The sequence below is a fragment of the Chlamydomonas reinhardtii genome, chromosome 4 (assembly GCF_000002595.2).
Source record: "Chlamydomonas reinhardtii strain CC-503 cw92 mt+ chromosome 4, whole genome shotgun sequence".
Classification (NCBI taxonomy): Eukaryota; Viridiplantae; Chlorophyta; class Chlorophyceae; order Chlamydomonadales; family Chlamydomonadaceae; genus Chlamydomonas; species Chlamydomonas reinhardtii.
The window spans coordinates 1,566,801-1,592,600 of record NC_057007.1 but is presented as its reverse complement, the minus strand read 5'-3'; the positions used below and the strand labels follow the sequence as shown (position 1 = coordinate 1,592,600).

At 66.0% G+C, this 25,800-nt stretch overlaps 3 protein-coding genes across 3 annotated transcripts in view; 2 read left to right on the top strand and 1 right to left on the bottom strand.

Annotated features, from left to right (window-relative positions):
- Positions 1–4,617, top strand: part of CHLRE_04g213300v5 (uncharacterized protein) — a 6,457-nt gene extending 1,840 nt beyond the window's left edge. The window contains exons 2-6 of the mRNA XM_043061631.1: positions 308–853; positions 1,238–1,512; positions 1,801–1,858; positions 2,009–2,193; positions 2,397–4,617. Coding sequence (XP_042925144.1) covers positions 308–853; positions 1,238–1,512; positions 1,801–1,858; positions 2,009–2,193; positions 2,397–2,469 — 1,137 coding nt within the window. The 3' untranslated portion in view covers positions 2,470–4,617. The remainder of the gene's footprint in view (positions 1–307; positions 854–1,237; positions 1,513–1,800; positions 1,859–2,008; positions 2,194–2,396) is intronic.
- Positions 4,618–4,810: 193 nt separating this feature from the next.
- Positions 4,811–19,095, top strand: CHLRE_04g213350v5 (uncharacterized protein). Its single transcript, XM_043061632.1, has 9 exons — positions 4,811–5,290; positions 5,432–5,555; positions 5,702–6,312; positions 6,482–6,577; positions 6,712–10,586; positions 10,736–10,869; positions 11,027–11,185; positions 11,479–12,017; positions 12,183–19,095. Exons 1-9 carry the CDS (start codon positions 5,150–5,152, stop codon positions 17,139–17,141), a joined length of 10,638 nt encoding a protein of 3,545 aa, XP_042925143.1. The 5' UTR covers positions 4,811–5,149; the 3' UTR covers positions 17,142–19,095.
- Positions 19,096–19,702: 607 nt separating this feature from the next.
- On the bottom strand, positions 19,703–25,510 carry CHLRE_04g213400v5 (uncharacterized protein). Its single transcript, XM_001698625.3, has 13 exons — positions 24,799–25,510; positions 24,488–24,694; positions 24,097–24,355; positions 23,682–23,822; positions 23,338–23,389; positions 23,169–23,214; positions 22,719–22,841; positions 22,482–22,555; positions 22,118–22,175; positions 21,694–21,808; positions 21,363–21,460; positions 20,748–21,073; positions 19,703–20,358 (listed from the first exon to the last, which is right to left on the bottom strand). Exons 2-13 carry the CDS (start codon positions 24,684–24,686, stop codon positions 20,230–20,232), a joined length of 1,620 nt encoding a protein of 539 aa, XP_001698677.1. The 5' UTR covers positions 24,687–24,694; positions 24,799–25,510; the 3' UTR covers positions 19,703–20,229.
- Positions 25,511–25,800: the final 290 nt, after the last annotated feature.

Sequence of the window (25,800 nt, the reverse complement as noted above, 5' to 3'; positions counted from 1 at the left end):
GGTGGGTGGGGAGAGGGGACTTGTTTCCACCATTACCGAATGAGAAACCAGAGACATGAGGGGGCGTGTGGGCCTGGGGCGTGGGAAAGAATAGCCTGAGTGCTTGGGTCCTGCTGCTGGGTCCTGCGAGTTCCTGCGCGGCCCGCGGGCTGTTGGGACTCGAACGCATGTGCATGTATGAACATATGGTGAGCTGTCTTCGTGCCCCACGCTAGCCCTCTTAGTCACGGTGTGCATCATTCCTGCCGCTGTCTATAGCTAATGACCTGTTTGCATTTGTGAACCCTGTACGGCATCCCGTCTGCAGTACAACCTGGATCCGGTCCTCAGCCTGTCCGACAAGTACGGCATTCACGGGCTGCTACTGCTGTGTGAGGAGTTCCTGCTGGGCGGGCCAGCGCCTGCGGCGGCTGTAGCAGCGGCGGAGGCGGCGGCTGTAGCGGATGGCAGTAGCGATCTGCAACGCGGACCCCATCCCGTCGGCGCCGGCGCTGCCTGCTGCCGCTACTGCGGCGGCAGCGGCTGCGCCCCCGCCGGTGCTGGTATTGGTGCTGGTGGTGTCGGCAGTAGCAGCGTTAGCGATGGCGGCGGCGGCGGCGTCTCGGCCAGCTTCGGCGGTGGCGGCTGGCGCTCCCACCCGGCAGTGGCAGTAGCCCGGTATGGCGGCGCGAGCGTCGCACCCGCCATTGCTGGCGGCATGCCTGCTGCTTACTACGGCAGCGGCAGTAGCACCTCGGCTGCTACTGCTGCGGCTGCTACTGCCGTGCCGGGGCATCACTTCAGCTCGGACCCGGCTGACCCGGCCTATGTGTGGAAGTGGCTGCTGCGAGCAGACCAACTGGGGCTGGAGCGGGTATGCGTGCGTGCGTGTTTGTGTATGTGTGTTGGAGACGTACGCACAAAGGGAAACCGCCCGTATTTGTGCGCGTGTGTACCGTAATGTGTGCTGCGTCTCGAAAGCTAGCATTTGAGTACCGCAAACTGCGCCACTGAGCGGTCAGCAGTCCGTTCGAGTTTTGTGGTTCTTCGGTCGGCAGTCCGCGACGAGCCGGATTCATGCACCCGGATCGATGCATACGGGGGAGTCCTGTTGCGCCGCGCTGTACGTCTGTCGTTCTGTCGTTCTGTATGTCCTACCTCCGGTTGTCTGGTCCATTAGAGGCGTCCAAGCCCGTGTTAGTTGTGACCGAGTAGGCTCATGGCCCCTCAACCCCACACATACGCCCCACACGCGTAGGTCGTGGACCTGTGCTGCGACTTCGTGTGCTGCTGCGAGCCCCCGCCCCCGCCCCCGCCACCACCTGTCTCGCCCTCCCCCGCGTCCTCGGCACACCCCGGCGCTGCTCCTTACGCCGCCGTACCGGCACCGGCGGCGGCAGCAGCAGACGCCGCCGCGGCCGCCACCTCGGGATCAACACCCGGTGCTACAGCCGCTGCTACTGCTGCAGCTGCTACAACCTTCTGGCCCCCCGCGGAGCTGCTGGCGGGGCTACGGCCTGAGACCCTCCGCAGGCAGGTACCCGGCGGGCGGTGCGTGACATGGCCTGTGCCCGATGGCCCGTGCCCATGCCTTGATAGATTGGCGACGTTGACAGACAAAATAAACATTAAACACGGCACGTACCATGTTCACAATTTGTCTACCATCTGTGGTACACATTTGCATGACTGGGAGCGGGGGCAGTCGGGTAGGGGGTGGATCTAACAGCTGCCGTGGTGTTGGCCCCACCATACATCACGACCATCCTCTCGCATGGCCCCCTCCCGCCCTCCCGCCCTCCCCCTCCCCCCTCGCTCCAGGCTCGTGGGGCGGCTAGTGGAGGACGCGGGGGCGATGCGGGCGGCGTTGAGGAACGAGGTGCGCACGTGCGGCTGTGCCTTCTGGAGGCCGTGGAGGGATGACGCAAACCCGACAACGTTGTCAACAACGCACTTGTACTTAGCTTTTCCTTTACTTATGCTTGCCCTTTCCCATTCCTTCCTTGTGCTTCTTCCTAAACGGTCACAGGGCTTCCGGCTACACAGTGCTGTCACCTGGTCCTTCGCGCCGCCACCTCCGGCGGCGCCTTTGCAAGGAGCAGCAGCAGCAGCAGCAGCCCCAGCGGGGGCGGCGGGCCTCGGCGCAGGAAATGGCGGCGCCGGCGTGCAGGGCGGAGGTGGAGGAGGAGGTTCCATGCTGGTAGAGAACCGACGGTGAGTGGGCAGCTCTTTTTGTGCTACTGCCACCTGCTGCACGTGTTGCAGCTAACACTATGTTATGTTGCTGCTGATTGTTTTTGCTCTCTTCGAGCAGCTCGCTGAGACACAAGTTCACGAGTACAGTACACGAACACACACGGACAATTGAGCGGCGGCGTATGTTGGCCTTCCTCCAACGCAAACACACGAATTCGCAGGTGGCAGCTGGCCGTTGCGGACCCGCACCACTGCCGCTGGCGACTGAAGGGCACTCCTGGTGTGTTGGGCTGAGAGTCGATCAATCTAAGCTACTTTCCTCATGTTTGAATGCGGTGAGCAGTGGCAAGCAAGCCGCGATGAGACTGCATGTCGAATGTGAGAGAGGAACTCAGTCACACTTGGATTGGCTACGATGGCATGTGGGGTAGTGTCGGTGGCAGAACCAGGAAGTAGGGTATTTGTTGTTGAAGAGCGGCACAGGAGTGCGGGAGTCAGAGCGGTACAGGAGTGCAGGAGTGCCAGGGTGAGGGAGCAGAGGTGAGGGAGTGAGAGAGCGACCCGAACGGCCGAGCGCAAGGGGGCCTGGAGGGGCGTGCCAATGTCCTGCAATTATACCCAAGTTTCATTCCCATCCAATCCTGCACGCCAAGGCTTGGTGTGCCTCTTGTGCCTCATTGCCCCCAGCGGTGGCTCTGCTCGCGTCCCCGGACTGTGCGCGGTGCACCACTGCAAGCCACGTGTGTGGATTGTCGAGGTGCTGAAAGGATGCACAGATTGAAGGTGGTTTGAGGTTGGTTGTTGCGGGTGGGCATTTGGTTGCCGGCGGGGGAGGAGGATGCGGGATGGGCGGCAGCGCGGTCAGGGGGGCGGGGCCGCGATGAGCGGGGGGGGGGCGGTGCCCCGAAAGCTCTCTCAGCGTAAAAGATCGTTTGCCCTTGCTCTTTTACGCTGATGATCTAAGCTTGTTTGCGACAACACACCGTCGGATGCTCCAGATGCTGACAACACTACGTGAGTTCTGTGAGGCTTTCGGAATGCGTGTGAATGTTACAAAGTCAGAAGTGCTGGGTGTGCATTCGTCAGCCACCTTTCGGCGTTATTTACGGCAGGAGCCAAGCCCCATGCCGGTGTACATGCGGGAATACCAGCAAGGACTGGAAGCACTTCGCTTCTTTCCCTGGAAGCGTAGAGCGCGGTACCTTGGCCTGTATTACGGCCCCAGTTTTAAGTTTGAATCTTGTTGCAAAGAGTTACGTGCATCGGGTGAGCGAGCTATGCATGCACTACGACGGAAGTTACGCAAGAAGGGGCTTATGGTCCCTGCGGTAGCTATGCGGTGCTTTAACGCTCAGGTGCGTGCGGTATTATCTTACGGTGCACAAGTGTGGGCACCAGACGCGCTTCTCCAAGTGTTCAATGCGTCCCCAGTTGACGGTCAAAGATATGGAGCGTTTGATCGAGCACTAGAGCATGGCATGGTTCGCATTCAGATGGATTTCATGAAGGAAGTGGTGGGAGCCCAGAAACCAACACATGAACTGCTCTTTCGAGAGCTTGGGTGCATGCCACTACACGTGCATTGGGCTGAGCTTGTTTTCCGTTTTTGGAACCAACTGGTTAAGGCAACCGGCACTGTTTACCATCAGGCGTTTAAGGAGGAGATACGAGCGGTGTTGAGCAACCTACCGACGCCGCCCACGCACACGTGGGGGGCTAAAGTTCTGCGGTTATTGATGGTTGGCCTTGGCTACCGTTTCAGTGGAGAGGCAGCTGATATCGAGGCCAATATTACACGCATTACTACGCAAGAACTGGATGTTGCCTCCCTCATGGGGAAGGTACGCGAGAAGTTTGAGGAGGACTGGGCTAGCAACAGGTTAGAGGTTAATCCACGGGATTTTGTGACGCAAGCAGGGGTCAAGCCTGGCGTGAAGATATGTCGTTACAAGCATTGGATGGGGGAAACACGGCACACGCAAATCTACATTCCTCGAGCATGGCATGTCTCCATGATGAGATTCAGGATGGGCGTGTGGATGATTGAGGCTAACAACCCACGCGGTGCGCAGGGTGCGCACAGGGAGAGAGCACAGAGAGTATGTCCGCTTTGCCACGCTGATGGGGAGGAGCATGTAGAGGATGAGAGGCATGTGCTGCTTGAGTGCAAGGCGTACGATGATATCAGAAGCACGCTGTGGGAGGTGATTCCCGCGACTATGATGGACGCGATGGCCAGTGGTGACCAGAGGGGTTTAGCGCGTGTCATTCACGCGATAAGGCTGCGACGTAACGACCTTACGGCGCGACCAATTTAGATATATTATTGCATGAACTGTTTTGCTTTTTGAATAATCCTTTTGAGACTAGTTTTGGCGGTCCATGAGCTTCCTGGCTCGTTTGGACCAATCTACGAGCATGAACTTGTAACATCAATCAATCAATCGAAAGCTCTCTGACGCCTCCTTACGCCTTATTTGCATACACACTACAGCGAATGCGCGCAAACGGCGGCGACGGCTGCACGACTAAGCTGCCAGTGCGGGCAAGCGGTGGCGGGACGAGCGAATCAGAGTGTACGGGCCGAAAAATATTGCGGATATCGCCCAAATGGAAGGCAATTTGGAAGCCCCTTGCCATTCTTGAGTCTTCGCATTTCAAGCAAGCTTTAAGCGCAAGTTGAAGCTTTGCGCCTTTGACAGCCGCTGGGAAAGCTCAATGCGCATCCTCTTACGGGCCGATAGAGGCCATATATTTACAGAGTAATAGATCAGGAAGTAAGACATCTACAAAGATTAACAAAACATCGCAGCTGTGCTGCACGCCCACTGCCTTTTTCCTGAGCTGCGCGCCGACTGAGCGCACGCAACTCCGTCTCGGAGACGCGGCGGGATGGACAATGGAGTAGGCATGACTGTGGCCTACAGTAGCGCTGCCTAGCCGCGCTTTGGCGCGAAGTTGACCAGCGAGGGAAATGGAGAACCCGCCTGGACGCCAGGCTTCTGGCGCGGATACGGCCCTTTCGAATGCTGTCACGAGTGTTACGGTATCACAGCAGGAGTCAGAGGGCCAGGCGTCGGAGCCGGCAGGCAGCACCGGCGAGCCAGCCAGCCCAGTGAGTCCTTGCTAGTGCTGGTGCACAGATAAGGCACAGGGGAACGATTACAAATGAAGTACCTGCTGAACCTTGGCCTTTAACGCGCTGCACGAGATAATGCTGACATTTCTGAGTTGTCAAACCTGAATCGGCTTGCAGCGCGCGGCACGTAGCCAAGTTTCAACAGCGGTATCATTTGAAGGCGCGCGCGCGGCGGGCTCAACTGTGCAACCGGAGCGGAGCGTGGATGAGGATAGCGCCCTGTCGGCAGCGGAGCCCGATGGTAAGGCTGCGCTACCAGCGCAAAGAAAGTGGCAGTCGAAGGTTTCCGAGCAGGTCCGGGAGCGTCCGGGAGCGCGCTGGGTCTTTCTCCGAAACCCGCACTTCCCCCGTCCAGCAACCCCCTTGTCCTATCACGCTTTCCTGCAGGTCCGGTTGGGTCAAACCGGCTGCAGCAGGGCCCGCGGCCTGCGAACAGCCTCATCTCCGCCGTGCGCAACACCGCAGCCACCAACAACAGCGGCGGCGGCCGGCACGGCCAGGCGCTGGCGCAGGCTGGGCAGTCGCCGCAGCCGGGGCAATTGCAACAGGCGCCGGGGCAGCACCCGCTGCCGCTGCTACAACATCAGTCACAACAGCAGGCCCTGCAGCACCAGCAGCACCAGCAGCAGCTGATGCTGCTTGGCATGGGCGGCGGGGGTGCGGGGCCGTCGGCGGCCCTGGGCAACGCAGCCCTGCATGCGCGAGGCGTGGCGGTCGGAGCCGACCAGTATGCGTCCTCCCCGGAGGTCCAGAGGCGGCCCCACAGCATCACTTCCCACGCGGCCGACACCCGCGGAGATGGCCACGGGCACGCGGGGGGTCGGGGAGGCGGCGCGGCGGGCGGTGCGGCGCAGGCACCGGGGCACACGCCCCGCCAGCACCCTGCCAGGTCCATTGTGCGTGGGACAACGCCCGCGTCTGTGCACGGGCAGCTTCAGGCGCCGGGCGGGCGCGGCGGGGCTTCCATAGGACAGAAGACGCACCAGCACAGCTTGCAGGTGCGGCGGCGGGCTGGGGGAGGGGCTGCGCTGTGCAGCTGGGTGCTTTGCAGAGCTTCTGTCGCCCGCCAGTTCCACTGATCGCCCCGACCCACATCAGCATGGCTCCGCTCTTGACGCTTCTATACATGACATTGATCTTTCCACTCTTCGTTTCCCTCTCATGCAGTGGGCTGCTGGCACGCTGGGCGGGGGCCTGCCTGCCGCTGACGCCATGGACCCCACGGCGGCTGCAGCGGCAGCAGCGCTGCTCGGGAACGGACTGGTACGTGCCTGTGCAGGGCTGAATCTGGGTCATGGGGGCCTGCAGCGATCTGGGTTGGGCAGATGCATGCCAAACAAGAATTGGCGCACCGGTCTGGGATGGACTGGCGAATGACCACTGCTCTCCTCACACAGGCGCCTCATTTCAGCTTGGCGGCTCTGGGGCAGCTTCAAGGTCTGCAAGCGGCGGTGAGCCTGCAGCAGCAAGGCGCAGCAGCGGCAGCTGCAGCTGCTGCCGCGGCGGCAGCAGCGGTACTGGACGCAGGGGCGACGCTGGGACAGCAGGCGGGGTTGCCCGGCGGCAGCATGCCACCTCGGGGCCTCCTGCCGCCACCGCAGTTTGCGCACCCGGCGGCTGTGCAGCATTTGTCACAAGCCCTGGCACAGCAGCAGCAGCACGCTCACCAAAACGCGCAGCAGCAGCAGCATGACCCGGAAAACGGGCGGCAGCCGCCCACGGCTGCTGTCTCCGCGACGGGCGGCAGCACTGGACCTGAGTGCAACCACAGGTCTGCCGCCGCGGCAAGCGGCATCAGCCGCGGCGGCGGCGCGGGGCCGTCGGCTGGTCCCAACCGACAAATGCCGGACCTCCCCAATGACTGGCGACGGCTCCCGGCTGCAGCTCCTGGGTTAGGCCGGCCCGGGGCGTTTGACCTCCCGGCGGCTATGCTTGCCAGCCACGGTTTCGGCGGTGCGGCAGGAAACACCGCAGCCCAGTCGCTGAGCCTGCAGGGCATCCAGGGCTTGCATGGGTTGCTGATGGGGGCGTCGATGACGGCCGCGGCAGCTGCCGCCGCAGCAGGCATTGCGGACAGTGCTGCGGCAGGTGGAGGGGGCGGTCCGCAAGGTGGTTCGGCTGGGGCCCTGCAGGCGCTGGCGCAGCTCGAGCCCGGGCTTGAGGCGGCGCTACTGCCCAACGCCCAAGCTCACGTCCACGCGCATGCGCACCTGCAGCTGCAGCTGATGCAGCAGCACTCCTCCACGCACGCCGAAGGCGGCGCCGAGGTGGCAGGGACGTCAGCGCCGCCGCAAGGTCATGGGAATGGGAACGCGGCCGCGCCCGGACAGCAGCAGCAGCAACAACACGTCGTGCAGCGGCTGCAGGGGGAGGACCCAGCCGGCTCCAACGCCGCGCTGGCGGGCGCCGGCCATCAGCCGGCGTCTGTCTGCGGCAACTTCGACCACGGCGGCGCAGCAGGCGACGCGGGTGCTGCCGGGGCAGCGGGGTGGGCAGCCGGCAGCCCCAACCACGCGGCCGCGGCGGGGCCGGGGGTGCCCGGGCAGAACGGCGCGGGGCCGTCGCACGCGCAGCAGCTGCACATGTTCCTCCCAGGGCTGCTGCCGATCGAGCTTATGAACGCGCAGATGGCGCTGACGCAGGCCGCCGTGGCAGCGGTGGTCGGCGGCCTGCCTGCTGCGGCGCAGGTGCCGGGGCACGCTCCCCAGCCCATGGCCGTTGACGGCCCTGCCGCTAGCCCCGGGCGGCACACGGGTGGCCTGCAAGCAGACCGTGAGGCGCATGGGAATTGCGCGGGCGCCGCGCCAGCTGCATCGGCGCACGCCTCACAGGAGGCGCAGCAGCACGTGTCGCCGCCCCAGCCCCAGCAGTCAGAGCATGAGTCCGCGCACCCGCTGGGAGCCGCCGTGTCCGTCGGCCCGGGCGGCGCCGGCCGGAAACTGCACTACCACCCCACTGCCGCCGCCGTGTCTGTCGCGCAAGGTGGCAACGGATGCGGGGCTGCAGCAGGCGGCGGCGGAGCCGATGCTGCCGTCAGCTCGGGTGGAGCCGCAGGCGATGCACCGCAGGCGTCGAAGCTGGCCGGCGGGAGCAGGGGCGCGGCAGACGCTGGCGTGGCATCCGGCAGGGGCGGAAGTGCCGCCGGCGGAGAGGCCATGGAGGTGGACGGGGCACCGGCAGGGACGCAGCATAGCGCCGGCAGCAACCACGCGCGCAGCGGAGCTGCTGCTGGTGCGGCAAGAGCTGATGTGGCTGATGAGGGCAGCCCGGCGGCACGTGTGCACGCGGGCATGGCGGCCGCACCCGCGGCATCCGCGGCCGACACGCCCACGGGCTCCGTTGCGCCAGTGAACGGGCCGGATGACGGAGGTGGTGGAGGCGGAGGCGGGCATGGCGGCAATGGCGGAGGCCCGGGCGGCGGTGGCGGCGATGCTGGCCATCACCACCACCACCACCACCACCACCACCACGCGCCGCACCACCATCACCACCACCACGGCAACGCCTCGGGTGGTCCTGGCGGCGTGCTAGCAGGAGCAAACGGCGCTGCGGGCGCCTTAGCAGGCGCGGCTGGCGGCGCAGCAGGCGGTGTTGGCAACGTGGCGCAGAACGGCGGCGGCGGCGCCAACACGCACCACGGCCACAGCAACTATGGGGCCGGGCCATCCATGACGCACACTGCCGACTACCGCTCGCATCTGCAGGTCGCGCTGAGCCTGCTGCTGCAGGCGACCTCAGCAGCCTACAACAGCCAGCGCCAGAGCGGCATCGCAGGAGCAAATGAAGGCTCCGGCATTTTCGCCGCGGCCGGCGGCGGCCAGCAGGCCTCAGCGAGCAACGCGGGAGGCGGCGCCGGCGGTCCAGCATTGAGCGATGGCGGCGTGGGCAGTGCCGGCGGTGCTGCTGGGGTGGGCCTGAGCGGCGCTGCGGGGGCGGCGGCCGGCGCAGGGGCGGCTGGTGACGGCGGCGCCGGTGCGGCCGGTGTGGCAAGCAGCGCTGGCGGCAGCGGCGCAGGCCCTGGGCTGCTGTTTGCGGGGGCAGGCCACGGCGCGGTCGCGGGGGACGCCGGCGGCGCTTCGAGCACGGGAGCTCCTGTGGGCAGCACAGGTGGGCACCAGGTGCAGGCCGTGGCTACCATGAGCGCAGCGGCGGCGGCGGCCGCTGCGGCCGCGGCAGCGGCGCAGTCCATGCGGGGCGGGGCGGCAGGGGCGGCGGCTGCGGTGACGGCTGAGCCCATGGATACGGAGGGCCAGGTGGTGGAGCAGGCGCTGCCGGGGCCTGGAAGGCCCAACCGCGACCGCATGGAGGTCAGCCCGGAGGCGCCGCAGCTGTCGCGACAGGGCGCCGCCACCAGCGCTGCAGCCGGGCCCGGCGCCGCCGGCCAGGGCGGGGCAGCCGGAGGCGGCGGCCACGAGGGCAGCCCCGCAGCGTACCAGGCGCCGCAGTGGTCGACCCAGGGCGGCGGCGGCGGCGGCGGCGGTGGCGGCGGCGGTGGCGGCGGCGGTGGTGGAGGTAGGGCCAGCGGTGGCCGGGGCGGCGAGACGGCAGGCGCTGGCCCGGCGCGCTCCGTCATGCACGGTAGCAGCGGCGCGGTCGCTGGTCGCGGCGGTGGCGGCGGCAACCACCATGCCGGTGCGGCTGGGCACGGCGGCGGTCACCCAGGGCCGCACCACATGCAGCAAGCGGGCCACCACGGGCACGGCCACATGCCGCCGCACGGCCACGGCTACAACCACGCCACCAGCCTCGGCGGCGGCGGCGCCAGCGGCAACGGCGCGGCGGGCGGGGCACTCGGCCCCGCCGCCGACGGCGCCGACGGCAGCCCGGGTGTGGCCCAGCTGGCCGGCGGCGGCGCTGTGATGCTGCTCGCTGGGGGCGGCGCCGTGGCGGGCGCGAGCGTGGGCAGTGCCGGTGGCGAGCAGGCTGACAACAATTCGGCCCTGGCGCAGGACGCGGATGCCGGCCATCCCGCGGCGTCGGTGCACGCGACCGTGATTGCTGAAGAGAGCGACGGGTCGGAGGGCGGCGAGGAGGACAGCGGGTCTATGGAGGTGGCCGCAACGCGTGGCGGGGGTGGCGGCGCCAGTGGCGGCGGCGCCGCGGTCATGGGCGGTGCCAGCGGCGGCAATGCTGGCGGCGGTGCCGCCGCTGCCGGTGGAGCTGGTGGAGGTGGCGGCGGCGTGGGTGCGGTTGCCAGCAGTAAGGCCGCCGCCGTGGCAACGGGTGCGGTCGGCATGGGCGAGATAGTCAGCCAGCGCTTTGATGGTACTAGGTAAGCTTGTGGCGGGCCTCTGTTGTAGTTCGCGTGCGGCGCACGCCATGTGCATGGGTCTCATGCGAAAATGCCGGTGTCTCGTGAACCTTTGGGTGTCTTGCGACTGCGTTCGGCTAACCGCCATGGCACGCCGTCTCCCTCCTCAGGTCCCGCTCGCGCGAGGGCCAGGCCTCCAAGCAGCAGCTGCTGGCGCCGCAGCACCAGCTGCCGCCCGCCGGCGCGGGCGCGGGCCGGGCGGGCAGCCACCATGCCGAGGCGCGCAGCCCGCAGCGGCACAACGGTACGTCCCGCGTTCCATGCCATTGCAGCCCTCGATTACTCTACTGAACTGCCATCCATGACCACGCTTAGTCGCTGGCTGGGGCTCAACCGCAGCCGCTCTTGCTGAGTAACGGTAACCTTGCCTCCTTCACTGCTCCTTGCGCCGCCCGCCGCAGCCGCCCCAGACCCGCGCGACTCCTCCATGGGCATGGCCGCCGGCCCCTCCCATGACCGCACCGACAGCGGCAGCAACGGCGGCACTACCTCGGACACGGTGGACATGGCCGAGGATAGCCGCATGGGCTCCGCCTCCGAGCACGCCGGCTCCGGAATGGGTGAGCGACCGGGCAGTCGAGAGCTTGCGCAGCTCGGCCTCCTTCACGGTGCTCTTGGGCGTCCTAGGTTACAGCTCAATCTCGATTGCCATGGCCGTTGCCCTCCGCCAGCCCGGAACACGGGCGCCGCCGCCATAGAGTCCAGCGGCGCTATCGTGTGCCGGCCCCTCAGCTCCACCGCGTGCCGACCGTGCCTGTCATGTTTGCCGTCATAATGTTGCTCTCCCCAACCCCAAGATTGTCTACCGTCAGCCAATTCCTTAACTGAACATGAATGCAATTCCCAACCCCAGGCATGGCGGGCGCCGACGCGCGCGACCTGATGCTCACGGACGAGAACCTGCTGCCCAACGACGACCGCCAGGAACGCGGCGGCGACAACGGCGGCGCGGTGGGCAGCCACGGCGGCGTCGGCGGCCCCGCGCTGGGCCTCGGCATCGGCATGGGGCTCGGCATGGGCATGGGCATGGGTATGGGCATGGAGGAAGATGTGGGAGAGCACGGAGATGACAATGACAATGCCGGCAGCGCCGATGGCGGCGAGGACGCGGTGGAGGGCGGCGGCGACGGCGGGCTGGGCGGTGTGGGGCTGGGCATGATGGGGGAGGCCGCGGACGAGGCCATGGGCGAGCGGCGTGCGGAGGTGGGCGAGAACGACAACGAGGCGGAGCTGGAGGAGGAGGGCGACAACGACGGAGGCGGCGGCGCGCGCATGAGCGTAGGCCCGGCGGCGGCGCTGCTGGGCATGCTGGGCGGCGGCGGCGGCGGCGCCAGTACCGGCCACATGGGCCCCGCCAGCAGCGACGGCAAGCACGGCTCTCCAGTCGACAAGGTGCGCTTTCGCAGGTGGTAGCTGCTACCGCCATCGCGCGCGCATTTGCGGCTCGTGTTGAGGAGTATGAGAGAGAGGGTGCGGTTATTTTGCGGCGTTGCGGCACTGTTGGCTTGCTGCTTGCTTTGCCGACAGCCCACCGGCTGCTGTGTCCGTCCCGCACAGGCGGCTAGCCACCACCCACCGGGGGTGCCACACGGCGGTGACCACCACGACATCCGATCGCCGCACCGCGCTCACGGCAGTGGCGCGGGCGGGGGCCACCACGCGCACGGCGGTGCCGCCGGCCACCACGGCCACAGCCTGGGGCACCATGGCGCCGCGCCCGCCGCCAGCGGCGCCGCCGGCGCGGTCGTTACCGGTGGTCTTGGAGCCGCCGGCGCACTGGCGCTGCGCGCAAGCAACACGGGCGCGGTGGCGGGCCCGGGCGGCGGAGGCGGAGGCGCGACGTCTGCGCGGCTGAGTGGCGGCCTTGCCGCCGGTGGCCTAGCGCTGGCGGACCGCGGCAGCCCTGCGCCCAACCAGGCCCAGCTCCAGGCGGCCAATAGCACCGCCATCAGCCCCTTGCTCGACAGGCTGATGGACGATGCTCTGGCCGCGGCGCAGGGCATGCCGGCGGGAGACGCGGCGGCGGCGGCCGGCGAGGACGGCAGCGGCGGCGCGGCGCATGCGGCGGCGGCGGCGGCTCTGCTGCTACACCGCCGGCGGCTGCAGGCTGCCAACAGCACGGCGGTCAGCCCAATGCTGCACGGCGCGGGCATGGGGGGCGGCGGACCTGGGGCTGCGGGCGGCACCGGCGCCGCCGCCTCCATCAGCGGCGAGCTTGGGCCGGGACGTGATCGGGCTGGCGGCGCCGGCCCTGCCTTCAGCGCTTCCAATGCCGACCGGCACCTCTCGGGAGAGAACAGCCCGGGCCCGGGGCATGCCGACGTCTCCCGCGGCGGCGCGGCGGACGCAGGCGTCAGTCCGGAGGTGGAGGGCGCAGCCGGCGGTGCGCTGGCTCTGGACGCAGCCGGCGGCGCGGCCGCGGCTTCGGGTGGCGGCGCTGCGGTGCTACTCATGCAGCAGCTTGTCGGCGGGGGCACCGGCACGGGCACGGCTGATGGAACGGCGGGCACGGGAGGCGGGGGCCGCAAGTCCAGCAGCCAGGAGGCGGCTGGCAGCGCGCGGCGGCGGCCCTCGCCCGCAGAGGAGCTGCGACAGAGCCAGCAGCCGCAGGGGGCGCTGGCGCTGGCGGCTAGCCAGCAGGCCAACGTGGAGGGCGGCGACCTGCCGTTGCCTATGGACGTCGACGCGGACGTAGAAGCTGACGCGGACGGGGGCGGCGCCGCCGGCGGCTCGGGTCAGGCGCAGCTGGCGGCAGCCGCACAGGTGGCTGGCGGCGGCGCAGCCGGCGGCGGTGGCGGCGGCGGACGTGCTCGGGCCCAGCCGCAGAGCTCGCGCAGCGGCGGGCCGGCGGTGGCGTCTGCGCAGTTTGGGCCGCCGCGCAGCCACGGCGCGCACCGAGGCCACGGGCCGCCACTGCTGCTGCGGCAGCAGCCGAGCCAACAGGCGCAGGCGGGGGCCGCAGGCGACCAGCCCCTGGACGACTCTCCGCCGCCTGCAGACAGCACGTTGGCTGGGCTCCGGGAGTCGTTGCCGCCGGCGCTTCAGGGCCAGCAGCACCACCACGGCTACGGGCACGCGGCGCAGGCGCGGCTCTCGCAGTCGCAATCGCAATCGCAGTTGCAGTCGCTGCCGCCTCCACAGCCCGACCAGCCGCAGTGCGCAGCTCTTCTCGGCGCGGCCGACGGCGCTTACGGCGGCCATCGCCGCCACAACTCCGGCGCTGCCGGCGCGGCGACGGACGCTGCTGCGGCGCAGCTTGCGGCTCACCTGCATGAAAACAACTTCACCACGCTCGCGGCGCTTGGCGCCGCCGCGCGGCACCCCGCCAGCGTGCTCACCACAGCCTCGCAGCCGCCGCACAGCGCCCACCACCAGCAGCTAGTCGACCAGCCGCAGCAGCACCACCCGCAGCATCCGCACCCGCACCCGCACCCGCTGCTGGGCAACCGCGACCCGGCGCCGGCTCGCGAGTCAGCCAGCCGCCACGCCGTGACAATGGGCGCCGCCGTCGCCGGCAGCGCCGGGCGCGGCGCGCAGGCGGAGGTTGTGGACGGCGGCGCAGCCGGCGGCGGCGTGGTGGACGGCGCGGCCCGTCCTGCGGAGGCGCATGCCACGCACGCGGCCGGCCTCGCGGGCACTGTGGCCGGAGGCGGCGGGCACCTGCGGCTGCGGGCGCCACAGGAGGATGCGGTTCCGCAGGTGACGGAGATCCACGGGTCCTTTGCGGGCATGGCCGCAACCGCGGCGGAGGCGATGGCGCTGGCGCAGCAGCACCACGCCGACCGGCTCGTCGCCGCCGCCGCCGCCGCGGCGGTGGCTGCCGCGCAGGCCGCGACGGCGGCCGCGGCCGCAGCAGGGGCTGGCAATGGCGCGGGCCCGGCGGCGGCCGTGGTGGAGGGGCAGGGCGCGTGGCCGGGCGTGGATGAGGCAAACATGGCGGCGCGCAGCGCCTCACCTGGCGGGCCGAGCTTGTCCGCCGTGATGCCGCAGTTCACCGAGGTGCACGGCGCCTTCAATCGCGTGGGCGGCACCGCGGCCGAGGCTCAGGCCGGTCTGCTGCGGGCGGTGGCCGCCGCGGCGGCCGCAGCAGGCGCCGCGGGCGCGGCGGAGGGCGGCGCCGGGGCCGCGGGTGGGGCCGGGGGCGGCCGCGTGGAGACGCCGCAGGTGGCGCAGGTGCTGGGAGGCGGCGGCGGCGGCGCGGGCGATGAGGGCGGTGCGGGTGCGGTGGACCAAGGCGCGCCCATGAGCGCGCACGTGCCGCCGCCGGCGCCCGCGCTGTCCACGGGCATGCCAGGCCACGGTGCGGGCCACGGCGCCGGCCATGGCGACCACCACCCCGCGGACGGGGGCGGCGCGGCTGGGGGGCTGCGGACGGGTGCTGGCAGTACAGCCAACAACGGGCTGGTGCCTGCACACCGGCTGGGTGCAGGGGCAGGCGGCACCGGCGCCGCCGGCAAGGGCGCCGCCGCAAACGACGGCAACGCAAAGGCGCAGTCGGCCCTGCATCCGGTCCCCATCATCGTCGACTCGCCCGCACACCCCGGCGCCAACGCTGGCGGCCGCGGTGGCGGTGGCGGCGCCGCGGGGCACACCGTCACGCTGCGCTCGAACCGCGTGCGCGCGGGCATGGCGGGCGCCGCCCACGCAGCTGCCTCTGGTGCTGGAGGCGCCGCGGGCGGTGGCGGCGCCGGCACGTCGGCGGCTGTGCATCATCGCGGCCCTGGCGGCGCCCTGCGATCCATCGGCGGCCACGGCAGCACCGGCGGCGGCCCCAGGCGCGGCGGCGGCGCGCCCCACGCGGCACAGCACCAGCAGCACCAGCTGCAGGAGAGCTCGGTTGTGGGGGCGGTGTCGCAGAGCGGCGAGGCGAACCCGCCGCCGCCGCGCGGGCTGCAGGCGGCGGCGGCGGGTAGCACCGGCGGCATGATGGAGGCGGACGTAGACGCGGGGCTGCATGCTGTCGACGACACCATTGGCGACGACGCGCCGCAAACCAGCCGCCTCGGCGAGACCGCAGGCGACGGCGGGCGGGAGGCGGGCAACGGCGCGGTCAGCGCCTCGCGGCAGCCTGGCGGCGGCGGCGCCGCCGCAGCACCGACCCGCTCCGGCGCCGCCAGCGCTGGCGGCGGCGGCTCCCCTGGCGCCGCGGACGCGGTGGACGGGTGGCGGCAGCACAGTGGTGGCGGCATGGCGGACGGCCACGGCCCGCCGGCGGGCACGGCCGCTGCGCAGCAGCAGCAGGCGGCCCAGCAGCTGCAGCTGGCGCAGGTCCAGCACCAGCAGCACCAGCCGCAGGCCCAGTTGCCGCTGCTGCCCGGCATCCTGGCCGAAGGCCAGTTCCCGCCGCACGCGCTGGCGGACGGCGTGGTAGCTGTTGGGGCCGGGGGCGGCGATCACGGCGCTGGCGCAGCCGGCGCCGGGGCCGGTGGGCCGGGTGGCGGCCTGGCGCCTCATGGCGGGCAGCACCACATGCACGCCGCCAGCGCTCCGCTGTCCACACAGGCCGACGCATACGGCGGCTATGACGACGATGACGCCGACTCGGACGGCGAGCGGCGGCGTGCCGAGGGCCCGCCGCAGCCGCAGATGACCATCCTGGTCACCTCGCACGCTGCCAACTCACACCACACCGTCAGCGGCGGCGCGGCGGTTGTGTCCGAAGCCGACAACGTCGGCGCCTTTGCGGGCATCGAGGGCGAGGCCGAGGCGGCTGGAGGCATCGGCGGTGGCGGCGGCATCATGCACGGTGGCGGCGGCGGCGGCAGCCCTGCGGTCGCGGCGTGGGAGGAGGAGTTTGACGGGCCGCACGCCTCCGGCGGCCTGGCACAGCAGGGCAGCTGGCGGGGCGACGCGGGAGGCGATGGCGACGGCTGTGCAGGCGGCGAGCCGTTGGAGGGCGGCGGCGCTATCGACGTCGCCGCGGTGGCGGGGCCGGCCAAGTCTGCGGTCATGTCTTCGGGCCGTGTGGATGACCAGGCGGCCGTGAACCAGGCGCCGCCGGGTGGCGCGGCAGGCAACGGGCCGTCGTCGCGCCGCCACCAGCACCATCGTGAGGCCCGCGACCACCACGCCGCTGGACAGCAGCTGCAGCAGCGCAGTGGCGGCCAGGCGGCGGTGGAGCAGGTTGGAGAGGCAATGGATGTGGACCGGGAGCACACGAGCGAGCGCGAGGGCGGGAGCGGGCGCGCGGGCGCGCCCGGCCCGTCGTGCAGGGCCGCAGCCGCCAAAGCTACAGGAGCGGTGTCCGGGGCGTCGGCGCGCACGGCGGGTGGTGGCAGGGGCCAAGGCGGCGCCAGCGGTGTAGCTGCGCAGGCGGCTGCGGGCGGCGCTGGGGCCAGCCGGCGGGGCGGCTCGGCGCGGACGCGTGGTGAGAAGCGCAAGCGGCTACAGGCGGAGATGGACGCGAGTGGCAGCGCGGGAGGCGGAGCAGGGGGCGGGGTGGAGGGCGGTGGCGGCGCTGGGGCAGGCAGTGGCGAGCAGCGGCAGGCGTCGGTGGCCACGGTGGGTGGCTATTGAGCTGCAGCTGGCACGACCCGGCGTAAGGCAGCAGCCAGCCTTTTCGTTTGTATCACTCCGCGAATTGCTGAATTGAATCTTGTGGGGAAGGGGCCCGGTGGTGCCCGCGCCCCCGCGCCAGCACGCCTGACGCGCCGGTCGTGCATTGCACTGCATTGCCAAACACTTGGGCTACGGTTGTACTATCCTATATATATGACCTGCCATCTCGGCAGTAATTTTGTGAAGGTCGGTCTGGCAATGGTCTTTCGCCCGGCAGTGAGATACGGACACTTTCATAGCGCCAAGCCTACACCAAGCCTACACCAAGCCAGTGCCGCTGCGTGTATCAAACGTGGGTGAGACTGTGTATGGTCCGGGGCGGGGGTCGCCGCGGTCATTGCTGCGCGTGAACCCCATGCATACCCGCAGCTAAAGTACCCGTTGCATCGCACACGGTATCACCCACAAGGCTGGCGCAGCCCAAGGCATTCGAGGGTGCTGAACGGCTTTGTGCAGGGTGGTAGGCTGAGGCGGGATGGGGCAGTAAACATTGCAGCAATCAAATTTCAAGTACGGCGAGGATGGATGGGCAGAGACTGGCAGTTGGCGGTGGGTGCGTGTGCCAGAGGGATGGGAGGGGGGGTGGGTTGGGGTTGTGCAAGCTCAACTGAAGGGCCGCCGCACCTGGATTGTGGGTGGCTTCGGTCCGGTGACGGGGTCGGGAAGGGCCACCGCACGCTGATGCTAGGCAGCAACAGAAAGCCGCTAAGCTTGCTGTCCTCAAAGGGTACGGTGGCTCCTGGGGCACCGATGAACATCTGGTGCCTGCAGATCGGCTGGACTGACGGCGCGGTGGTGCGGGTGGGGTGTCCTGCTTACGTACCGGGAAGCGGCGTGGCCTCTGACGTACCGGGAAGCGGCGTGGCCTCTGGCCTTGCCGGCCTTGCACACAAACATAAGATACAATGCGATGGACCTCGGCCGGTGCGCCCATGGGCGTGTAGGGAGCCAGAGACGGTGGTGAGCGTGCGGCGTTGTGCGTGTGGATGTGTGCTCGTGCTTTGAAGGAGTGGAGCGCTATGACGGGAATGCGCACAAGTGCGCGAGCGTATCGACAAACCGTGTATGCGAAGTGCCGTTTGCGCGTCAAGCTGCCGAGAAACGCTGGCAGCTATATCCTGAGATGGGTGCCCAATAAAACGCTGTCATGGAAGTGTCCAAGTTACGGATCTCCCCACGAGCACATCTGCTGGCGCAACGGCACAATGTACTGATACCAGTCCCTTGCGAATGTGAGGTGGGGCATCGTTGTCGTGTGTAGGGTGGGGGACACGAGTCTTACAGCAGCATTTACAGGATGTCGACGGGCGCCACGTGCGGCTGTTGGTGTGAAGTTCTTGCTGATGTGATGCCAATGCCTGAGTGCTCAGGCAAGATAGGATAGAACGGCAGAGTTGCGGGCGGGGCTGCTGGAGGTGATGGATGGTAAGTGCCATTACTCCCTGCGGGAACACGCTTTTGGCGAACAAGCAACGATGCGATCTCCAACATGGTTTGTGTTTGTGTGCGCGCGGAGTGCCGTGCGGCGCAGCCTGACCTGGTGCTGCGCGCACTCAATAACTGGAGTGCAAGGCACACGCCGCAAAGAGGATAGATGGGCTGCTGTGTGGGGACAGTCAGTTTCGTTGGTTGTACTCGCGACACGCTGCATTTGGAGAATCCAAGGCTGGACAGGGGCGCCATGGGGCCATCGTTGCCTCCGAGCATTCAAAGAATTGATTAGATGGGTCAATTGCGCTGGAGTGCAATACCAAGTGCAATAGGTGGTTAAGGCTGCACGGCAAGTACCTCATGAGACCGCTGTTGGGAACCTACCTGCATGTATCGTATGCATTTGTGCGCACGACGCGCGAGCATTGTCTAACGGCGGGGACACGACCATGATGAACTGAGAGGCGTCAATGACACATCCAACTCCCGGGCTGCCCCCTGCTGCCCTGTCCCATCGCATCCAACTCGCGGCGCTTGCCGTACAGTAGTTCAACTGGCACGGGACAGACCGTCACCGCCCCCCCCCCCTGCTCCCACCGACCCACCCGTGAGCCAAGCCGTGTTCGCTTCCCTGCGTCTAAAACGGACCCCCGGAGCGTGAGGAATGCGCATCAGCACACTACCAGCCTGCCAGCAAGTCAGCGACCTCTCGGACTCTCGGTAGAGTATCTTCGGCGTTATACTAGCCGCGCGCTCATGCCTTGACGTCGCAAACTGTTGTTGGCGGGGGCTGGGGATCTGCTGCTCACTACGGGACACACTAACCTAGCCCAACTTAGGGTTCTAGTCCAACTGCTTTGGTCCAGTGCCCTGCTGGCACGCAGCCCTGCCGTAGCTACTAGCGACGTGCATGTGATCACATTCAGACACCGGCCTTGTCCTTTTCTCCTGGTCTCGGCGGGGTTAGGGGGCCCAGTGGCCCACGCCCCCCCCCCCCCATCGTCCAGGCCACCATCCAGCGACGGGGCCGCCTTTGCCCTGTGCGTTTATGACCACTTGGGGTCGGTGGCGGGGTGTATGGGACTTGGGATACTTGAGACTTACAGCAAGGGCCCCGCCTCGGGTATTATGTGCTTCAGCTATGGGCTGAGATATCGTAAGGGTATGTACAGCATGTACAGCAGAAACCGCGGCCGCCGTTTCCTCGTCTCCTGGTCTCGGAGTGGCAGGTGTACTGGTAGGGCCTGTACCGGTATGTGCCCGCAGCCGGGTTCACTCATCCTGCAACCATGCAACCTGCAAAGTCATTAAGCACACGCCACGCTATTAATCACGCAACAACCGCGATGCCTTCTCTCACTGCTTCGCCTCTCTTCGATCCTACTCTCCTTCCCACTCCTCGCTGCTCATTCTCCATGCACGCAAACTCGGATGGCGGGATGAGCACAGCAGCTTGACGCACTTCACATTGCTGGCATACACAGCAGTCACTTGTCACCTGCCCGGAAAACGTTCAAAACTTAAGTGCCAAGGCACGCCCTTGTAAAAGGAGAACACTCAAGGCGCCGGCGGCAGGCAGGCAGAGCAGGCGGGTCATCACTGAGGCACTGCGCTCTCAAGGGGCGGCCCAGGCGGGCTGCGGGTATCCCAGGGTGCGGGACACGTCCACCAAGCCAGCGCCGTAGGCCTCGCGGTCCACCGCACCACCCGGGTACACCGCGCCCCGCGCCAGGGCCGTCTTGATCTGGAGGGGGAGGAGCAGCGGAGGCGGGCGGGCGTGTGTGTGTGTGTGTTGTGAAGGGAGTGGGCACGATGGCGCGAGAGGAGTGATGATGAGTGGTTGGCTACCCAGCAGCATGCAGGTTGGTTTGGGGTTTGGGTTGCTGGGTTAGAGGCACAGTGGACGTGCGAACTGCTGCTGTTGCAGTGCGGCTACAGTAAAAAGGCTCGCCCCCAGCTGTACGTCGCGTCTGCGCCTTATCACCAGTACTCCTCCATCCCATCGGCGGTTAGTTCAGATGCGGGGTAGGAAGTGCATGCATGCAGCTTTGACTGGTGGCTCCGCAGCGGGTGAGACCTTTCTAAGAGAATGGTGGAAAAGGGAAGGTGTTATTAGCGAACTGTGCGTCCCACCTGGGCCACGTTCAGGGGGCCGCGCGCGCGGCCCTTGAGGCCAGCGCGGGAGGCGGCGCACAGGTCCACGCCTTGTCGCACGGCCGCGTCATGGATCATCAGCGCCGCCACACCGGACACAGCGGGGGCGGCCTGAGAGGTGCCGGTGTATTGGATGAAGGCGGGGAGGTCGGGGCGGTTGGGCGCGCCCACGCTGAGGACCTGGTCGACAAACCAGCAGGTAGGCGGCGTGCCGGGCAGGAAGCTGTCGGTGGCCGGGTCGTACCACTTGGCGTACCACTCAAAGGCGCTGCGGTAGTCGCCGCCGGGGCCAGCCACCGAGATGGCTGCAAGCAAGTTGAATTGAACGGCGCCGAGCGAGTGGAGGCATGGCAAGGGCGGGGCAGAGGCGGGCGAATGGGGTGGGTATCCGGATTGGTTGTTGTTGTTGGTGGAGATATAATACGGTACAGGTAAGGAAGACGCGGGTGGGTGCATGGGACACGGGACACAAAGCAAATCCCGCACGCTGAGATTGCGCGTACGCGTTCGGCAACATTGAAACTGTATGTGTACTACTTGCTTGAACAAGTCATTCCTGCATCCACGCACGCACGCACGCACCCACGCACGCACCCGATGGCCCATAGTTGGAGTAAAGGGCAAGCTGCTGTTTCAGGTCCCAAGTTGAGGGGCTCTCGAGGCAGGTGTTGATCCAGTCATCCTGGCATGTCCTGTGTGTGCATGCAGATGGAAAGCACACGTAGGGGATGAAACCAAGCAGCAGAGCCGTTAGTTTGCGGGCTGTGTGTGCATGTGCAAGCCAGCAGCATCTTGTTAGTTGGCAATTTAGCATACATGCTGGTTGTCACGTGTGTAAGCCAACTGACCAGAACGAATCTAGCATGCGTAATGACGAAGAAGCTGGCGACTGTGAAACAAAGACGTGTGCGTGCCAACCACTTACTTGCAAACGTCCAGGGGGCCGGTGGAGGAGACGCAGACGGTGTTGCCGCCGTTTTCGCAGGGACTGACAAAGGTGTTGCGGGTGCGGCCCAGGTTGAGAGCGTCGTTGCCAGCGGCTGCACGGCGGGCCACGCGTACAGGATAAACATGGCCACGTTAGTTGTATATGTAGCTCTGCTGCACGAGTGACAAAGACAAACCTCTTGACTGCGTGCGGTATGCATTGCAGCTGCTGGCTGGGGTGGATGGAAGCGTCAGCAAGTCCTCATCATGCACCCATACATTCAGAAGCCAGCACGCCAGCGAAGTTGGATGTGCATTGCTTGGCACATGGGTCGTGGGTTAGTTGTTTGGTGCCTGCCTGTTGGCGCCGCCGCTGATGACTTGCTAGCCCCACCATCCCGGCCTGCATGTACCATACGTACCCGCCACAACCAGCACGCCTTGCGACGCCACGTAATTGAGGACCTTGTTGTACAAAGCCTGCAGGAGAAAGCACAAGTCAGTACAGTATCATTATTGCTATCTTAGTTCGGCGGGCGAGGAATGGTCAACAAGTAAGGTAGGGTGACGGGCTCGGGCGGCACAACATCAAGGGTCCGAAAGGTTCGCATGCACGCCGCTCCCTCCCCTCTGGCCCTCTCCCCACTCCCCCACCACCGACCCCTGTGACAGCAATATCATACAATTTATTGGCGTGCTTGAAAAAATGCAACACGCCCAAGCGAACATGACGTTGTACAAAGCAAGTCGTGCATGCCCTCAATCAAACGGTGAGCTCTCACCCACCCAGGTGTCGTTCTTGTCATTTGGATTGCCGAAACCTCCAAGAGACAAGTTGATGATGTCAGCGCCGGCACCATCTGGCGAGGCGTGATTGCGCATACACGCGTGGTGGAGCAAGATTCAGCCGATACTGGAAGCAAGGCCAGCAACACACAGGAAGTGCGTGTGCCCTCTACTGCCCTCTGTGCAATCTGTCTGTCAGCGCTTGCAAAGCTACCCAAATAATCTATGCCAACTTACCAGGCCCAAGAGGGGAAGCCGCGTACAGGAGGCCCTGGATAAGAAACGAGTTGTCTCCGGCATTGTTGTCCAAAACTTTGATCGGGATGATGGTGGCCTCAGGCGCAATGCCGACAATGCCACCTGGAAGATGCACCGGATGAAAGGGAGTCAAGTCATCAAGCAAGGCGGCACAAGGGAAGGAAGCAAGATAACAGGGAGACAATGTGCCGTACAGGTTGGTTCTTGGTGCGTGTGTACGGCATTTCTTGTACGTACCCGTACCGTACATGCTCTGCTGGGATGCATCCCGCCTATTACGCCTATCTACCACTGTAATCGGCGGTACACCGCCGCCAGTGCGTGAGCGGGGCTTGCTTGCATGTGGCTGGGGCGGCACTACCCATGCAGCCATGACGGCCCTACCAATCACTGCTGTGCCACTCCGAAGGTCTCTAACTAGCAACTCACCATTGTTCGCCGAGCCAGCCACGATGCCAGCGACGTGGGAAGCATGCTGCGGCAGGTAGGCAGGGGCAGAAACCATACCGGTGTATATGTGCGCTCACGTGTGCTTGTGTCTGTGCATACACGTAATTCCAAATTGTTGTCCTCAGGCGGCTGCAAGCAAGCACCTTACCCAGAAGTAGTTCTGGCTGTCGGCGTATGGAGGAATCCCGTCAACAAACGACCTGCGCACGTGGCATCCACGAGGGGCATGCATAGCATTGATTGTTCATGGAGCACTACGTTTGCCACAATGCAGGGGCACGTACGCCGTCCGAACACGTGCACCATGCCATGTTTCGTTTACCTGCGCTTCCTTCGTTTTTCCGCCGCCTGAAATGCGGGAGCGAGCTCCCAACTAGTAATGCAGGGTAACTACTACTGCTGAACTACGGTAATTAGACAGGTAGACACGCACCTGGCGTAGACACACACGCACCTGGCGCGGTACATACAACTGTCCCATCGCACACGCACCTGGCGTAGTCAACGTCCACGCGGCCCGCCAGGTCGGGGTGGTCCCACCACATGCCGGTGTCCAGCACCGCCACGCGAACACACTTGCCGGTGACGCCAGCCGCCCAGGCGCTCTGGGCCTTGATGGCACGAGGAGCCCACCTGCACGCACGGACGCAATCAAGTCGGCAGCGGTATTGATAGATAGATAGCTGCAGACACTCACATTATCTCATCATATCGTGCATGGTCTATAGCTAGCCAGTCGATCAACGGTCCCGTGCGTGCCCAGTAGCTTGACGTGCAGGTAGGGGTGTCACCGTGTCAGGCTTCATGCATACATGCCCGGCCGCAATCTTTCCACCCCCGCCCGTTATATCTAGCAGCATTACAGCATGCCGCGGTACGCATGCGCACGCATGATTCACATACTCACTGCTGGTCCCAGAGGTCATCGGTGGGGTTGGAGGTGATGGGACCGGACAGGAACTGGAGGTTGGTGGCCTTGAGCTTGGGCTCAGGGAACGAAGGCGGCGTCGCCTCAGAAGCTGACGTGGATGCCGGGTCCCCAGCAGCAGTAGCAGCAGTAGCCCCGCGGAACGACGAGGCGCGGGGCGACGGCAGCCTGATGCGGGAGTCGGGGACCACTGCGCCCACGCCCGCCGACGTCAGCCTGCCGGGTGGCAGTGTGGTGCCTGCACGTGCATGCGCCAACAAGTGGGATGCATGCATGTTTGCGTGCAGCAGAACCCATGGTTGGGGTAGTTGGGGTCCGCGGAGGCGGAAGCGACCGCGGGGTTGCCCATGGTAATAGTACGCAACCGCACCTGCAGGTACGGTCACGACGGCGATGCCGGCCCCGGCGTGGAAGTAGCTTACACTGCCGCCCACAGCCTTGATGGCAGCGACCAGCGACGCCTGCTTCGCGCCCGGCGCCAAGTTCAGAATGAAGCGGTCGGCATTCGCCGCCGAGTGCGCAACGGCCAGTAGGAGCAGGCCCAGGGCCACTCGAGGTCCCAGGCTCATGTTGGTTCCTGTTGATAGGGTCGAAAACGCTCAGTAGAGGCAGCGCGCTTCGGCGCGGGTACAGTAGAAGAATGAATGCATGAACGGGTTTGCCCGACTCACAACAGCTTACCCAATTCGTCCAAGCAAAACCTAAGATGTTACCTGTGTGTTAAATTAGACCCTGTCACAATGCTATCTAGAAGTGTTGTTGCAAGATGCCGAGCAAGCGATGAGGTTACGACCAACCGCTATGATTGACATCGCACTTGGTGTTTGCACCCAGCATTCCTACAATTTCCTTGTGACGGTGTAAACTGACATCGGGGCCCACACGCCAAGCCTTGCCCTGCACCCTGTCTGACAGTTGACAAGACTTCACGTCGGCAAAACCGTGAGTACAGGCCTTCTGGCCCCCCGCCCTTCCCAGCTTCGTGGACGTTCGGCCGCGTCGTCGGATACCGCATGCCCTGACTTTAAGTTATGGGCTTTTTATACATCATACTTATTGGCGAGGGAACATGGGCGAATGTTGCGCGTGTAGACCTCAACGACGAAAGTGAGCTGCGGGCAGCATGGGCATGGCCATGGAAACCGTGCGCACGATGACATCCCTTCGTGGCCCTGGCCTTCTTCGCATGCCCAATCAGGAAGTGAGCAAATGTGACACCATTTGTCTGTTAACGCCAACTGCATATCCACGGCGTCGTGCCGTTTCTGCAAGTGCAGCAGGGGATCCGCAAACGTGCACGGGAGCCCTTAGTCTGCTGAGCCGGTCGATCCTGCGCTCTTCAGCCTATTCTGCGCGCGAAAGAGAACAATGGCGGGGGATGAAACGGCATAACATGAAGGTATGGGAAGCAGGGGACCAAGCGGAATGGTTTTGCGGCGTCGACCGTCGGTTGGCAGGCGGGGCCGAAATGTACGACAGGCATGCCGCAAAAATTGCAACAAAGTGCATGTGTGGTTCCATCACCTGCACTGCACTGTGTAGAACAACAATCGTCAAGCGATAAATGGACAAGGTCACAGCTGGCAGCGTAACGAGATCGGTCCCTACCACAGTTAACTTCTACGAACAGGAACTCGCAGCAGTCGCTCTTCGCCAGGGGTGCTCTTCGCCCCGCTCGCGCGA